Consider the following 17,382-nt stretch of genomic DNA (forward strand, 5'->3'; position numbering starts at 1 on the left):
CGGCCTTTGGCGACTTCCTTCCCGGCTCAGTGGAGCATGCTTGATCCGCGGTGCTAGGAGGCATCTTCATGGGAGACGGGGGTTCTCTAACACAACAAAGATTTTGCAAAAGAAAGCTAGGGCCGCCCTTCAGAAGATTGGGGGTGACTGGATGACGGGCACTGAGGGGGGCACTTGATGGGATGGGCGCTGGGTGTTATTCTATATGTTGGCAAATTGAACACCAATAAAAAATAAATTTACAAGGAAAAAAAAAAGAAGAAATCCTTGGGGGAATCTTAACATAAAAAAAAAAAAAAAGAATATTGTTTTTGCCCCGGAATAGGCAAGGGCCTTATCTGCTGGGCCGATCCTGGATCTTCTCCCCCTCACAGGCTGCTGGGGATCATGAACATGTTCCAGGGAGGCCCGGAGTCTGAATCAGGTTGCCTGGAAATGCGCGGGCTGTCGTGGGGGCAGCGGGTGGTCTTGAGATCCGTGCCTCTGGGCCCCACCGACGGGGTCCCTTCCTTCAGGCGTGTTTCCTTTGTGGTTCTGTATATAATGCATAGCGGTCACCACCGCATGGAAGCTTCCATCAGGATGAAGGAGGCCAGACTGGGGGCCCGGTGGGGGACTGAGGCCGGGAGTAGGACACCACTGGCAGGAACACCTCCCGTTGCAGCGGAGGCCTCCCTTGCCTGCTGCAGATCTCTTCCCGGCCGCTCTCTGTGCTCCTCAGAGCTCCCCCCCCCCGCCCCCCTACGGTGTCGCTATTACGAGGTTGTGCGGGTTGAATCAGACTCTTTCTAAACGGAGAACTCGAAGCCCAGGGCTGTGCCCCTCTAGAGCCCCACGTAGTGCTGCCTCCCCCCCCCCCCCCGTGTCCTCCGTGGCCTTCCCTTGGCACAGCCACTGAGCTCTGCTGACTCCTCCTCTTCCCACAAGGACAGCAGCCCGATAGGGTTAGAGCCCCACCCTTATCACATTGGGTTAGAGCCCCCACCCTTATCACATTGGGTTAGCGCCCCCCACCCTTATCACATTGGGTTAGAGCCCCCCACCCTTATCACATTGGGTTAGAGCCCCCACCCTTATCACATTGGGTTAGAGCCCCCACCCTTATCACATTGGGTTAGAGCCCCCCACCCTTATCACATTGGGTTAGAGCCCCCACCCTTATCACATTGGGTTAGAGCCCCCACCCTTATCACATTGGGTTAGCGCCCCCCACCCTTATCACATTGGGTTAGAGCCCCCCACCCTTATCACATTGGGTTAGAGCCCCCACCCTTATCAGATTGGGTTAGAGCCCCCACCCTTATCACATTGGGTTAGAGCCCCCCACCCTTATCACATTGGGTTAGAGCCCCCCACCCTTATGACATTGGGTTAGAGCCCCCACCCTTATCACATTGGGTTAGAGCCCCCACCCTTATCACATTGGGTTAGAGCCCCCCACCCTTATGACATTGGGTTAGAGCCCCCCACCCTTATGACATTGGGTTAGAGCCCCCCACCCTTATCACATTGGGTTAGAGCCCCCACCCTTATCACATTGGGTTAGAGCCCCCCACCCTTATGACATTGGGTTAGAGCCCCCCACCCTTATCACATTGGGTTAGAGCCCCCCACCCTTATCACATTGGGTTAGAGCCCCCCACCCTTATCACATTGGACTTGAATCACCTCCACAAAAGCTGTCTCCAGATCCCGTCCCATCGGGTGTTGGGGCTTCCACGTAATGAATTTCGAGGAACACAATCCAGCTCGTGACAATATCCCTGATATAAAATACTGCATTTTTAAAATATTTTATTTATTTATGTCTTTCTGTACATGTCTCTTTGTTTATGAGAGCGAGAGCAAGAGGGGCAAGTGAATGGGGGAAGGCAGAGGGAGAGGGAGAGGATCGCAGCAGACTCCCGCTGGGCGCGGAGCCCATCACAGGGCCTGATCCCACGGCGCTGAGGTCACGGCCTGAATGGAAACCACGAGTCGACGCCCAAGGGCCCGAGCCCCCCAGGTGTCCCCGGCGGGAACTTTTATTCGATATGTGCTCGGACACAGTGACGGAAGCGAGCGCTGAAGTCACACAGCTGGAGAAAGAAGCATTCACGAAAGAAACCGTGCCGTGGGCGTCCCACAGAGCGTGCCGCGTAGGTGAGATGTCGCATTAGGTATCTGGTCTTTTTTTTTTTTTTTTTTTTTTTTTAAATCTTTGGAGTCATTTTGGGCTCATTTCTTCCTCTTTCACTCCCAGGGAGTGTCAGCAGGTCCAGCCCCCAGTGACCTGTGGGCCCGTCCCTCCTCGGACGTCCCGGACGTTTTTATAGCGTCTCTTGAAGGTCCCTCCCGCCGCCTTCCCGCCACCCCCATCGTCACAGTCTGTTCCCAGCGAAGCGCTTATTAAAACGTAACACGGACCATGTCATTCCCCCGGTGGCTTCTCCGCTCCCTAAAAGTGTGCGCCGAAACCCCTCCAGGGACCCACGTAAAGCCCTGCGAGTGTTGGCCCCCGTGGCCCGCTCTTTGCTCCCCTTCATCCGGCATCGCGACCTTCTTGTCCGTCCGTCTCACATTCCAGGTGCGTTTCCACGTCCGGCCCTTTGCTTCGCTTTGCAGTCGGCCTCTGTAGCGTTTGCCCAGGTAACCGTGTGCTCCAGGCCCTCACGTCCTTCCGGCCTATTTGCAGAATGTCACCTTCGCACCTGCCTTCTCTCCCCGTATCCAAAACCGCGACGTCTACCGGAAATTTTCTGTCTCCTTTCTCTGCGTTGTTTCTGTCCTTCGTCCGCGTCGCTCTCCGCCGTCACGCGGGCTTCATGCATCTCCCCCATCGTCTAGGTCCCTCACCAGAATTAGGTCTCACGAGAGAAGGGTGTTCTCTGCTCTACCGCCCAGCGCCCAGAAGGGAGCCTGGCACAGGAAAATGAGGCAATGAGTCAACGAGGTCAGTTTTACCTCGAAGAAACAAAAATCCAAAATTGCCTCCCAGAAGGGACAATATTCGGACAAACGGGTTGGTCCATTGATAAAGCCTGGAGTGAGAATGCCATAGAGTGTGGAATCATGAAGGAAAGAGGAAGGAATTCTTGAAAAGCAACCTTTGGCTTAACTATTCAAGAAAGTCAAATGGTACCAGGGAAAGAAGAATGAGGAAGCAAAATCATCAAATCAGGTCTATCACCTGATTTGGCAGAAATCCAAATGCCAAAAATCCAAATGGTTTTTTTTTGGCAGAAAAACCAATGTAGTAACAGCCAGTGGATCCAGTGAGATGGCCCCAGAGCTCCCATCTGCCGTGCCACGGAGGTGACCTGGCGTCTCATCGGGGAGGAGACCGGGGGCAGGAATCCTCCAGTGAGGCTCTGCGGGGGCCGAGGTCAGCTCCTGCCTTGGCTCCCCTTCCGGCTCAATGTCTGTGTCCCATTTGAATGTGGCACAAGACTAACGGACAAAGTCGTGATTTCTGTAAAAGGTGCATTTATGACAGCGACAAAGATGGCGTAAATGGACTCATAATACATCTCTTTTTACTGGGAGCCTAACCTCATGGGTATTTTGAAGACTTGCTGACCCTGTCAGGTCATTTTGCCCTGTTTTGAAGTGTTTTTTGTTTTGTTTTGTTTTGTTTTGTTTTGTTTTGTTTTGTTTTGTTTTTTTAATTTAAGGATATTTATTAGCGATGGCCAGGGAAAAGGTAGGGCTCTAAGGCAGCTAAGGGCCATCTTGAAAGGCTCCATCCCCTTATGTTTCCCAAATAGAAAGTTGAAAATAATATAACTGACCTGACTTACCTCATACAATGTCCGCAGACGTGCAATATTCATGATGCCTTCATCAGACCGTTGTGCCTTCTGTGTTGCAGGCATTCTGCTAGGTTGTGGGAATTCAGCAGGCACAGGTGCTGCCTTCTAGGGAAGCAAACAGTAACACAATAAACAAGTAATATATACAGTTGACCAAATGGTACTATATGTGATAGAAAATAAAAGGGTACAAGGGCTAGGGGATGTGGGCAGTGGCCATTTATCCTGGGTGATCAAGGATAGATTCACGGGTAATGTACCTGAACCACAACGTGCATGATATAAGGGACCAAGACATGGATCTGTGAGAGGAACAAGCATTTGGGCAGAGTGAAGAGCAAGAGCAAAGGCCCTGAGGTAGCTGCGAGCCTGTCATCTGAAGGAACACCAAGGACACTGCTGTGACTGGAACCAGGGGTTGCAAAAAAAAAAGTGGTAGGAGTGGGAGGTGAGGTCCACAGGCGGGGAAGACGGACCGTACGCTGCCTTATAGGCCGTTAGACCCTGAGCTACATGGATTTTTGAGTGCGAAAGGATCGGATTCATGTCTCAAGAAGACCATCCTGGCTGTTGTGTTGAGTGTGGCCTGAGAAGAAGCAAGAAGGGAAAAAGAAAAAACAGAGCCCGTTTATCACAGACTCAAGGCAGAAACGAAGACGAGCTGAAGGGTTGAATCAGAGAAAGTGAAATGTGGCCCGACTCCAGGTACAAAGGGAAAACCAAAGAACAAAATTACCACCCGTGGTGATGAGGAAAAGTGAAAGGGGCAGGTGCAGAAGGACCCGAGATTTTGAGAGGTTAACTCTGAAATTTGAAATAGAGGCGGGTAGTTGGAGGTTTAAGTCTGGAATCCACGGGAGGTGTCCTCGCTGGGATTATATGTTGGTGAGGGTCAGATGGTGTTTGGTTGGTGCTTAGACCATGAGACTGAGAGAGATCACCGGAGTAGAGCCATCTGCATATTTTACACTCCTAAAATTGGTATTTATGTGGATTTTGTCTATTGATATTTACTGTATTACGGATTTTGCTCACTTAGGTTATATCTCTGGATACTTACCGTATTAGAAATTCAAGGTAGAAACGTCTTAAAACGGAAGAGTCCACAAGCACACATACCACTAGCTCAGATGAGGGCCCCGTGTCCTAGGGCCTCTATAAAATTCCACGATATGCTGATAAGAGAGAGAAGCAAACAGTGTTTTGTTTTATTTATTATTTATTTATTTATTTATTTATTTATTTATTTATTTATTTATTTTAATTTATTTATTTATTTATTTTATCTATCCATTCATTCATTTTTAATAAATTTATTTTTTATTGGTGTTCAACTTGCCACATACAGAATAACACCCAGTGCTCATCCCGTCAAGTGCCCCCCTCAGTGCCCATCACCCAGTCACCCCCACCCCCTGCCCACCTCCCCTTCCACCACCCCGTGTTCGTTTCCCAGAGTCAGGAGTCTCTCATGTGCTGTCTCCCTCACTGATATTCCCCACTCATTTTTTCTCCTTTCCCCTTTATTCCCTTTCACTATTTTTTATATTCCCCAAATGAATGAGACCATATAATGTTTCTCCTTCTCTGAATAGTGTTGTAGTACTCTCATGGAAATGATTTTGTCTTCACCCTCTGCTAGATGTCGCAGACGATGCAAAGACAAGATTATCAGGGACCCCGGGAGACTGCAGACCAAACTTTGACAACCATGATTTATTTTTTTTGTTTGTTTTTTATTATTTATTTATGATAGTCACAGAGAGAGAGAGAGAGGCAGAGACACAGCAGAGGGAGAAGCAGGCTCCATGCACCGGGAGCCCGATGTGGGATTCGATCCCGGGTCTCCAGGATCGCGCCCTGGGCCAAAGGCAGGCGCCGAACCGCTGCGCCACCCAGGGATCCCGACAACCATGATTTAAACAATAAACTAATGTAAATGCGCTGGTCTCTGTCATTTACGATCATTGTCCTTACAATTTGGTTAATTTTCTAGCTCACGCACGGCGAGTTGGCACGGGAGCTGATATTCAAGATCGTTAAGCTCCAAGAAGTTTGCATCTTTTCTTGTGTTTCTTCTTCTTGGTCACACTTACGTCGGATGACGTTTTTTAAAGCGCTCGTCAAAATCAGTAGGCTGACGGCGCCTCGGCGCGTGGTGTTTGCTACTCCAGCTCAGCATCACACATACGAGGTTGTTACACCGAGAACACACCAGGGATAAGGGCATGACCCTGCAAATAGCCTTCGTGATGGTAGCAATAAACCGTATACGAGGCCGGAGCCCCCTTAAGCCCGTGCTTGATGATTCCAAATCATTTTAATCTTTGCGTTCTCTTAGGATCTAGCACAGTGTAAAAATGACTCTGGGGTCAATTGTAAAAAATAACTAACTAACTAAATAAATAAATAAAGTAAATAGGCTGAGGAAATAAGAAATATGGCAAATAAATAAATAAATAAATAGGCTGAGGGAATAAGAAATATGGTAAATAAATAAATAAATAAGGCTGAGGAAATAAGAAATATGGTTTCTGGCTTCGGAACTCAATTGAAATAGTGACACAGTACACTCGGGAAACAATGTGAGAAAATAATTACAAAGTCCAAAGATAAAAAATATGCATTAATTTAGTTTATGTTTATCAGATATCTTCGGTTTTTATTCTGTGGATTTAAATCTTGAAAGCATTGTGAGTGGTAAAGTTTTAAGATTCAGTAAAGTTGCAAAATAAGAATATTATTGGGTTAAAATTATCCTGAATGTCTGCCTTCCAGTGAGATGGGAGATACGAGTGTATGAAAGTTCCATTTCTGTATCCGTTTGGTAAAATAATGGATGCTCTTATTGGATAGTGGATAATGGATGTTAATAATGGATTTTCTGTTGGAAAACCGTTGACTTTGATTGTGAAAAGGCAGGGCTCCCTCCGTGTAGACAAGCAGGTCTTCAAGGTGAGAGCCCGATCCTGTGAATCATGGACTTCCTTACTAACCGGGTTCAATCTAAACCATTTCTGTATATTGTAGAGGAGAGTCCTTTCTTGGAAAGGAGGATGGCTCAAAGCTACCCTCCTGCTTACCGTGTGCAAGGATAGCAGGGACGGATCGTGAAAGGATTTGAACACCCGTCTGAGAATATTGGATTTGATTGGGCAGTAAATGGCCATTATCCATTTTAGAGCAGAACACCGGGATGAGGAATAATATAAAGTTTATGAAAGGTTATTTTAACAGCCCTATATGGACTGAAAAGAGCAGAGGAAATCCTGGAAATAAGAGAAATAGGGAATTTTAAGTATGTCCAAGCATCACTGCTCATTGCCCAAGTGATTTGGGAAGTGCATTTTCCAAATACCCGTGGATTAAAGGAAGGGCTCACCTGTGGGTTCTCATTTGGGCGGGAAAATGATTTAGACAGCATCAGGTTTTAAGAGCTGTTTGCAGCTCTTCATTCTTTTGGTAAAGTAGAACCTCAGTGGAAGCACTAAAGAAGTTACGAGAACACATTTTTCCCTATCAGGAAATTTCCTGGATGGAACCGGCAGGTATTATGCTAAGCAAAATCAGTCAACCAGAGAAGGACAATTATCATGTGATCTCACTCGTATGTGGAATTTTTGGTAAAGATGTTATTTATTTATTTATGAGACACACAGAGAGAGGCAGAGACCCAGGCAGAGGGAGAAGCAGGACTCGATCCCGGGACCCCGGGGTCATGGCCTGGGCTGAAGGGCTGCTGAGCGCCCCCCCTGCCCGCCCCAGGAGGCCCATATATGGAATTTAAGAAACAAAACAGAGGATCATAGTGGAAGAGAGGAAAAAAAATAAAACAAGACGAAATCAAAGAGGGAGACAAAGCATAAGAGACTCTTAATTCTAGGAAATAAAAGTGAGGGCTGCTGGAGGGGCAGAGGGCGGGGGGACGGGGTAACCGGGTGCCCTGACATCACGAGCACTGGGTGTGATATGCAGCTGATGAATCACTGACCCTACCTCTGAAACTAATAATACATTGTGTGTTAATTAATTGAATTTAGATTAAAAAAAAAAAAAAAAGACCGCAACCCATCACCACTCAAGAATAAAAGACCAGGCTTAATGAAAAAATTTTTTTAAAAAAATCCCTGAGTAATGTGATGAGTGTTTACGATGGGGGCCAGGAGCGGGCTGTACACACACAGAAATGACCCCCACATCAATGTTTACATCATTTGTGTTTCTTCTGAAAGCTCTCGAGAGCTGTGCGGTCCTGTCCTCGGCGGTGGCCCGGTGGCCGCGTCTCCAGCGGGGACGGGGGAGGCGACGGTCGGGTCCCCCGAGGCTCGGGGCAGAGCCTGCACACAGGCCATCGTGCTTCCCTCGGGCTCCTTCACCGGAGAAGCTGCTGGGGCTTCCTTGGCTTGTTTGGTCTTTATTTGCATTTATTGGTTTATGGCTCCTACGTTAGCTCCAGAAATCCATTCTCCTCTTCCCTCCAACGAGCACCGCCCCACTTTTTTTGTAGCTACAGACAACAGAGAAGGAAACTCATTGGGGAAAAGAAAAAAAAAAGAGTGCCCGTCCTGCTGGCGTCTGTCCGTGTGGACGTGGGCCTCTCGCGGCCCCTGGGCCACCACCTGCCGCTGCGTCATCCGGGACGCGGTTACCCGCCCGCACTTCGCACTGCAGATATGGTCTCGTTCTTTTGCTTTTTCTTTTTTTCTTTAAGATGTTATTTACTTTTTTGAGAGAGCGAGCATCCACGAGCAGGGGGAGCAGCAGGCTGCCCCCTGAGCCGGGAGCCCGAGGCGGGACCCGATCCCAGGACCCCGGGTCGTGACCCGAGCCAGCTGCCACGGCCCTGACTGCGCCCCCAGCCGCCCCATCTTCCGTGCTCTCCGCCAGGGCAGCGTTGCTTCTGCAAAAGCCCACTAGCTTAGTCTGTTAATCTATGAATCAGTTTATTTGCAAATTATCGATTTTTAAGTCGGTCTATAAATCAGAGGTCGGTGGATTTACAAAGCGTCCTCAGACGTGGTGAGCGCGCGTTTGCGCTGTGTTGCCGCAGACGAAGATTTCCCCTTGCCTTATGCGGCCTGATGGGCGCAATGTCTTTTATCTTGTATTTATTTTACTAAAAATCTAGAAAACAATTTGCTTTTTATTGATCCAAAAGCTACCCCAGGGGACAGAAATCTAGAACCATCCAACCCAAAAAAAAAAAAAAAAAAAAGGGACCATCCAGCTTGTCAAATGGGACGTGCCAGGGACAGGTTTCTACGGAGTCTGTCCCTTTCCGCTTTCTGCTTAGTGTTGCAGGTCGTTTGGTCGTTTTAACGGGAGCCACGGAGCGCCTGCAGGTAGGCGTCGCGCTCACCTAACGCACCCGGAGATATCCCAAAGGAAACAAATCCACAGTAAGGAACAAAACTAAAAATAGTCTCACGGAACAAGTGACCTCATTCAGAACTTTCCAGAACCCTCTGCATAGCCTCGGGTTTGGCCCACAAAATGGAAGCGTCTCCTTTCTTGATTTCATTACCTTGACGTGTTTTTATTTTCCCTTTTGTTCTGGCCCAGTGCGCGCTGGTGTGTGGATGTGCAGCCCCCGACGGTGGCAGCGGGAAAGAGAACCTGCCCTTCCTGAATGCAGGTACGTGGCTCGGGCCGGGGGTGGGAGCCTCCCGCTCGCTTCCTGTCCGCGCGGGTTTTCCTTTCCTGCGGGCTCGATACTGCACCTGGGCCACGTGCTTCCAGAACGGTCCGGGAGCCCTCGGCAGCGGATGGGCTGGTCGCGTGGGGCGGAGGCTGGTGCGGGGTCTCGCCTGGATGTGCAGGCGTGGACGGGGGCGAGCTCTGCAGACAGAGGGGCTGCACCCCGGCTCCGTGCGGGGCCTCGCAGGTGCTCCCCGGGCGGCCGGCGAGTCCTTGTCGCCGTCAGGGTGGGTTCCTGGGCGTCCTGCCCACACTCGGGACGAGCTGGGGCCCACTCGCGGCCGCGGCACAGATGGGGGTGGGGCGCGATCCTGGACCTCGGGCCGGGCCCTGCTACCTGTGCCCGTGTCGCTCTGGTCCCCTGCAGACCCCGGTCTCCTGGGTCCCATCCCCACGCGGCTCGCCGTCCCGTCGGAAGCGCACGAAGATGCTTTGGCTCCGTGGCCAAACACGCTCCTTTAGCTTTGGGTTTATATTACCTGACCCCAGACCCCTGAGAAGGAATATGAAGCTCTTACTTAGTTTGATTCTCATTCACTCGAGAGCGAGAGAGCCCACGCCGGGTGCAGGGGCGGGGGGTCGGGCTGCTTCCCCGGTGCTTTCCGTCCCGGGACTGGCGCCGTCCAGCTGCCCCCAGCTTGACCCCCCGATAGTAGAATCACAACAAAATCATTAGAACCTCCGTCACTCTGTGGGTGGATTGGGCGGCCCACTCACAGGCGCGTCCCTATGCTCCAGGGCGTGCGCGTGACGTGGCGCGTGGAGTGACCCGTCTGGGTTTCGACGAGGTATAAACCAGGTGTTACATGATGACCTTGCGAGTAAAACGGAAGCTCCTAGGACGGGGAACAATGTGGCAAATCCGTGCATGTGAATTATGGACCCGGTGTGCAATAGTCGTGTAAATCGTGTTGCCTTGCACGCCCCGGAGGCCGTGACAGGTGCGGTGGCGGGCGGCGGGCGGCGGGCTGGATGCCTGGTGCGTCCTGCTGGCCCGGCCTGTGCTGCGGGCAGGCGCTGCCGTCGTCCTCGTCTGGCGGACGCGGACCCTGGCCCAGGTCGCCTACCTGGCAGGTGGCAGGTCCAGATTTCAAAGCCACTTTGGTCCCAAGGCCTGTGCTCTGAAGTACGGGGCCACGTGATTACAGGACAGCTCTTCTTTTAAAGATTTTATCTATTCACGAGAGACAGACACAGAGAGAGAGAGAGGCAGAGACCCAGGCAGAGGGAGAAGCAGGCCCCAATGCGGGACTCGAACTCGGGACCCCGGGGTCACGCCCTGGGCCCAAGGCAGGTGCTCAACCGCTGACCCCCCGGGTGTCCCCATAATGACATTTCTCAGTGGTCGCAGCCCCCACGGCCCGGAGGTGCGCTCCCCACCTTGGACGTTTGCCAGGATTGTCTGCTCTGAGCCCCTTGACCTTAGGGAAGGACAAGACTATACACGTGAGCCAAGTATTGGGGTGACATTCTCCTCACTAACACCCCATCCTAAGCAGTGCATGACTCAGAATACATCAGGAGATCAGTAAAAATACGTCCCTCTTTACCCGTTTTAAGTCCTGATGAATTCCAGCCAAAAAGCAAATTCCCTGTTTCCTCCTTTCTTTCCTTTCACTCGTGAGCTATGAAATCTGGGGATTTTTTAGACGATGCCATTTGATAGAGCCAAAGATGTGTCTGTCGTATTTTTCCCATTTCAATTTAATTTGGGGCCATTTTGACTTTTGCTACTGGTCCTTGCTCCTTTATACTTACTCACCAGATTTCTTTGCCCTTTGCTGTTCTAACGGATATGATAGAGTCCATTAACTTTGCTCTTTTGGGATTTCCGTGTATTTTCATTACTGTGTACTAATATATTTAGGGCGTTAAATAGCTTCTATGGAAGAGTGAATTTATTATCTAATAATCGGTGAATCAGGTCGTGGGCACCTGTGAAGGCTTCAGCTGTCTTCCTGGAGGAAGTCCGTTACCTCCCCCGCTGCCCGTCGTAGGTAAACTAGAGGGAAAAAAAGAGGCAAAAAAGACGATGCAGCCAAAAAGCTAACATGTCGTGGACAAACGCGAGGGGGCCTTTCTCTCAACCAAGTTTTTCTCATCCTTCGATGCCTGTGTTCCCTGGCAGTGAGGAGACAAACCCATAGAGGGGGAAGGGGGGAGGCACGGAAGGCTTCCCGGAGGAGGTGCTAGCACGGCTGAGTTCATAGGATGATTACTCACAGCCAGCAAAGGGGTGTTCCTCTGAGATGCAGGGAATGGCTTCAACAGAAGGAAATTGGAGAGAAACAACCTGAGTTCAGAGGATTATAGGCCATTTCAGGCGCCTCAGCGTGAAATACGAGCTGCCTCCTACCTTTTTTAGCTGCGTCGTCCTTTCCTTTAATTACAGAACTAGAGTGAGCAGAGCAAAGCATTCGAGCCGGAGAGAGTGAAGGCAAATCATGTCCTGACCAGCTAAAATCTAAAATCCGATTCTACACACTAAACTCACCAATTATCATCAACTGGAGACTAAATGCCCACAAATACCATCTTTATGTCTTCTCTGACATCTGTAATAATTTTTCTTATTCTTGGCCTTGAATTGAAGATGGAGGCCCAAGAGCATGGGCTCGGTTGGGCGAGGAAAGCAGCACGTGGTCTAACATAGCTTGCATCCTATTTCCTATTCCATTTTTTCCTTTTCTTCTTTGGAAACGACACAAACAGTAACATAATTTAGATTTTATAACAAAGCTAAAGAAAAGCAAATAAACCATTTTTAGGAGTTAGGTTGTTTTTTTTTTTTTTTAAGAATTGATTTGACCTTTTTTTCATCTTTATTATTATTATTATTATAATTTTTTTAAGATTTTATTTATTTATCCATGAGAGATGCAGAGAGAGAGGCAGAGACACAGGCGGAGGGAGAAGCGGGTCCATGCAGGGAGCCCGATGCGGGACTCGATTCTGGGACCCCAGGGTCACGACCTGAGCCCCAAAGGCAGATGCTCAATTGCTGAGCCACCCAGGTGCCCCTCATCTTTATTATTTTTAAAGAGTTCTCTCTTTGCTGTGTTTTCTGAGTTCTCTCCGGTCTTCTTATCATCTCTTGTCCATAACCGTGCTTCGGATAGTGTTTTAGTGATTTCTAATTGGGTTTTTCATTTCTTACCCAATCTTAAAAAGAGCCAACCTACATTTCAGTTGTATATAAATCTAAGATATTTCCAAGTACAAATGAGGGAATGTCAGCATCTAATTGGATTACACGGACTTATCTTTAGTAAGTATAACGGAGCATTTGGAGAACAGGCAACGCATGTACATTCAGCTGAATAATTAAACTATTAAACGACCGCATAGTTAAAAGCTACAGAATGAATTCTCTACAAGAATCCGCAGGACATTAAACTAATGATTTTTGTAAGGCATAAAGCCAGTAAAGTCAGATTCCATCTAAATATGTGACTTGTACCACCTCCTGAATGCAAGAGAGTTCATGAAGATAATCGCAGACGGGCTTCCCCTGGAGAAATATATTTAAGACAACTGGATGGAGTAAATAAGTATTTGGCTTTTTCATGAGCCCCTTGTCCCTGAATCTAAATTTGTGGAATTCTTTGTTTGTCTACGGGCATCCCTAAAACAGGCACAGGGGGAAAAAGAATAAAGGGGGGTTCCTGTGATATCTCTCTAGTTCATCTTTTCTGCTCTCATTTGCTTTTAACAGCCGCGTTCTGTGGTTTTCCTTTATGCGCCGTCTGTGTGTTGGCTTTGTTGAACGTTTCTTTGGCATCTTTGATAGTTCCCAGTTGGCTTTCACAGGTGCTGAGCGTGTTACCCGGTTCAAGAAGCCCTGCCGCAGTGTCTGAGAGACACAGTATAGAAATTTGAGTTGTGCTGCAATTTGGGGGAGAAGAATCTGCCATTTATTTTCTGTTCCTGTGCTCACCATAGGGAGTGGACCTCGAGGGGAATGTCTGGTATCTGCACGAGCTTAGACCTTTAGTCCTATTAAGCCATCCCAAGACCGTGGCGTGGTCCAAAATATCTCTACTACTTTTCTCTTGCAGAAGCTGTCACATGATGTTTCTAGCAGTTGTTTTGGCAAAAGCAGTGGAAAACTGAAGAGCGTACATACAGGGGTCTCTTTAAAGAATTTATAATACGTATTCAATAGTGTTCTGAGTTGACAGGTCTACTGTATGATCATGAATGTATCTTCTATATAAAGAAAAATTTGGCATCAGTGAAAAGCCGAGCCGAAAGAGATGGACTCTTTCCCATAGCTGGAGTAAGTGTGCAGAATTATTAACATCGTATCTCTTCTATAGGGAAGAAACGTAAAAAAAATTGGCACAAGCATTCATCATTTATGATCCATTGTCCAGTATTTGGTGCATGAATACCATGCTTACTTTTATGTGAAGATGATAAAAAAAATCTCCCCATTATCAACGTAGTAAGAATTTTGAGTTACAAACATTTTATCTGGTCTTTTTTTGTAACCAGTGCAATAAATCTGCATGGTAGTGGGAAGTTGGGCCATATTTTTTTTTTTTCATTTTTTAAGTCATGTTCCACTATGTGATAGTTTAAGATACAGAGTAGATGTTCTTGGTTTATGCATAGTAGGTGTTTAATAAGGAATGCTGCTGGATCAGATTGGGTTGTTTGTAGGGTGGACCCCACTATAGCTACATTGAGATCCTGATTTAGTACAAATGTTCGGAGACCTAGGAGTTTCAAAAGATCATGTCCTATAACATAAAAGTTACATGGGAGGGACCCCTGGGTGGCGCAGCGGTTTGGTGCCTGCCTTTGGCCCAGGGCATGATCCTGGAGACCCGGGATCGAATCCCACATTGGCTCCCTGCATTGGAGCCTGCTTCTCCCTCTGCCTGTGTCTCTGCCTCTCTCTCTCTCACTGTGTGACTATCATAAATAAATAAAAATTTTTAAAAAATGACTAATAATAATTAGATGGGAGACACAGTTGGGATTTTCTTTTGGATGATCAAGTTGCCTTACTTTTTTATTTTCTTAATTTATCCCTGGTATTTTCCTTAAAAACAGCATTTCCACAGAGTCCTTGTATAATATGTACCAGGCGGTCAGAAGAGATTTCTGGAGCTCATTAATCAAATGGCCCTTGATTTCCGCCGAAGCTACTTCACTGAAGATACATATTTAAACACATTGAAAAGCATTAAAATAAAAATAATAGAGTCCAAAGTGGAAAGACTAGTTTTCAGATAACAAAATGAAAAATTTTGTAACTTGATTCAAAATAACAGATTTTCTGAAAATAGTTATTATTTTTTAGGAAGCAAGAAAAATGAAGAATTCCTACCAGGATTTGAGAGCTACAAAAATTCTGTATGATTTTGAAGGAATAAAACAGATGTTTAAAAGCAGCAAATATACTGGGTATAAATAGACCAAGTAATTGAATTTACTTAGGTTACTAAGAAAAAAAATTGGACTTTTCAGAGATTGAGTTTTCGTCTTACTGTAAAAGAATGCATTTATATTCCTGATCATGTAAGCTATATTGGAATTCATGAGATCCCATATATGCTTTAACCTAACTGACACTCTGTTGAATTCAGAACATACTTTTCTTCTTCTCCAACTCTAAAGATGGAACAGTACAGGTTGTAGTAAAATTCTTATATCTTTAAAACATTGTCACTTTAAAAATTAAGGAGATATCATGGTTTCTTTTATCGGCTGCCTTATATTTCAGATGAAAGAAAATATATCTGATGAGGCGTAATGTCCAAAACGTATAGAGAAATCATAAAACTCAACAGCAAGGGAACTAATCAGATTAAAAAATGAGCAGAAGATCTGAATAAACATTTTTCCGAAGAAGACCTGCAGACGGCCAACCGGTACATGGGAAGATGCTCAGTATAACTAATCATCAGGGAAATGCAAGTGAAAACCACAACGAACTGTCACCTCAAACCTACTGGAATGGCTGCTGTCAAATAAACAAGAAATAACAAGTATTAGAGAGCATGTGTAGAAAAAAGGGAGCTCTTAGGCACTCTTAGTAGGAATGTAAATTGGTATAGGCCCTATGGAAAACAGGGTGGAGGTTCCTCAAAAGATTAAAAATAGAACTATCGTATGGTCCAGCAAATCCACTTCTGGGGAAATACATCCAAAGGAAATGAAGACGCTAACTTGAAAAGATATGTGGTACCCTCGTGTTCATAGCTGCATGACCAAGACGTGGAAACAACCTAAGTGTCCCCTGACAGTTGGATGGATAAAGAAAATATGACATAGGGCAGCCCAGTGGCCCAGCAGTTTGGCGCCGCCTTTGGCCCCGGATGTGATTCCGGGGTCCCGGGATCGAGTCCCACGTCGGGCTTCCCGCAGGGAGCGTGCTTCTCCTAACTCTGCCTGGGTCTCTGCCTCTCTCTGTCATGAATAAATAAATAAAATCTTAAAAAAAAGAAAATATTATATATATTATATATATATATCAGCCATAAAAAAGAACAAAATCTTGCCATTTGTGACCATATGAACCGTAAAGGAATTATGCTGAGATCAGTCAGACAGAGAAAGATAAATAGCATGTGATCTCTCTTATATGTGGAATCTAAAAAATAATAAATCTACAAAACCAAGCTCATAAATACAGAGAACAAGTTGGGGGTTCCCAGAGGCAGAGGGTGGCAGTGGTTGAAATGGGTGAAGTCAAAGGGTGCACGTTTCCAGTTATAAAATAAGTAAATGTCGGGGATATAATGTACAATGTGACGACTATAGTTAATGCTGTATTAGAAAGTTACTAAGAGAATACACCTTAAAAGTTTCCATCACAAAAAAAAAACCCATAACAATGATGATGACAGATGTTAACTAGACTTATTGTGGTGATCATTTGGGAATATAGTAAACAAACGTTGAATCATTACATTGTACACCTGAAACTAATGAAACGTTGTATGTCAGTCACACTTCAATAAAAAAGAAAGAAAATAGATACAATTAATTCTACCTGTGGATCTGTGATATAATCTAATTGATGAAGCTTAGAGATAATGTTTATGTTAAAAATATAATCCCTTTGGACATACGACTCTAGATTTCTTTTTTTTTTTTTAACTGGGCATACAACTCTAGATTTTAAATATTTTCTCTCAACATACTGGAAATAGTCTACTGTCTTCTGGCTTCTCTTGGTGCTTTTGAAAAGTAAACACTTTGGCAAATTCTTGTTAGTGGGGAGGTAGGTATACCAGAAGCTCTAAATCTGGTTGTTGAAGAATATGGGGTGTTTGGCATCACGGTTTCTGATATAGCATCAATTCTGATAAAATGTCTCAACTATACTTCTGAGAATGGATGATTGCAGAGGAATGGATGAATAGATCCTCATTTTAATGTTCAGAAAGCTATTGTATATTGATCCAAGTAGTGGCCGTATCTCAGTAAACTTCTAAAAGGAATTTTACCCTATATGTTGAGGAGACCTGGCCCATATAACCCATGCTGCATTTTATTTTATTTTATTTTATTTATTTTATTTTTTTAATAAATTTATTTTTTATTGGTGTTCAATTTGCCAACATACAGAATAACACCCAGTGCTCATCCCATCAAGTGCCCCCCTCAGTGCCCGGCACCCAGTCACCCCCACCCCCCACACTCCTCCCCTTCCACCACCCCTAGTTTGTTTCCCAGAGTTAGGAGTCTCTCATGTTCCATCTCCCTTTCTGATATTTCCCACTCATTTTTTCTCCTTTCCCCTTTATTCCCTTTCATTATTTTTTTATATTCCCCAAATGAATGAGACCATATAATGTTTGTTCTTCTCCGATTGACTCATTTCACTCAGCATCATACCCTCCAGGTCCATCCACGTTGAAGCACATGGTGGATATTT

The 17,382-nt window shown here is 46.3% G+C and overlaps 1 protein-coding gene across 7 annotated transcripts in view; it reads left to right on the forward strand.

Annotated features, from left to right (window-relative positions):
• INPP4B (inositol polyphosphate-4-phosphatase type II B) overlaps positions 1–17,382 on the forward strand; it is a 440,596-nt gene that overhangs the window by 237,411 nt on the left and 185,803 nt on the right. For all 7 annotated transcript variants that reach the window (XM_072755181.1, XM_072755185.1, XM_072755179.1 and 4 more), the window contains one exon: positions 9,354–9,426. In XM_072755181.1, coding sequence (XP_072611282.1) covers positions 9,354–9,426 — 73 coding nt within the window. The remainder of the gene's footprint in view (positions 1–9,353; positions 9,427–17,382) is intronic.

The sequence above is a fragment of the Vulpes vulpes genome, chromosome 4 (assembly GCF_048418805.1).
Source record: "Vulpes vulpes isolate BD-2025 chromosome 4, VulVul3, whole genome shotgun sequence".
NCBI lineage: Eukaryota > Metazoa > Chordata > Mammalia > Carnivora > Canidae > Vulpes > Vulpes vulpes.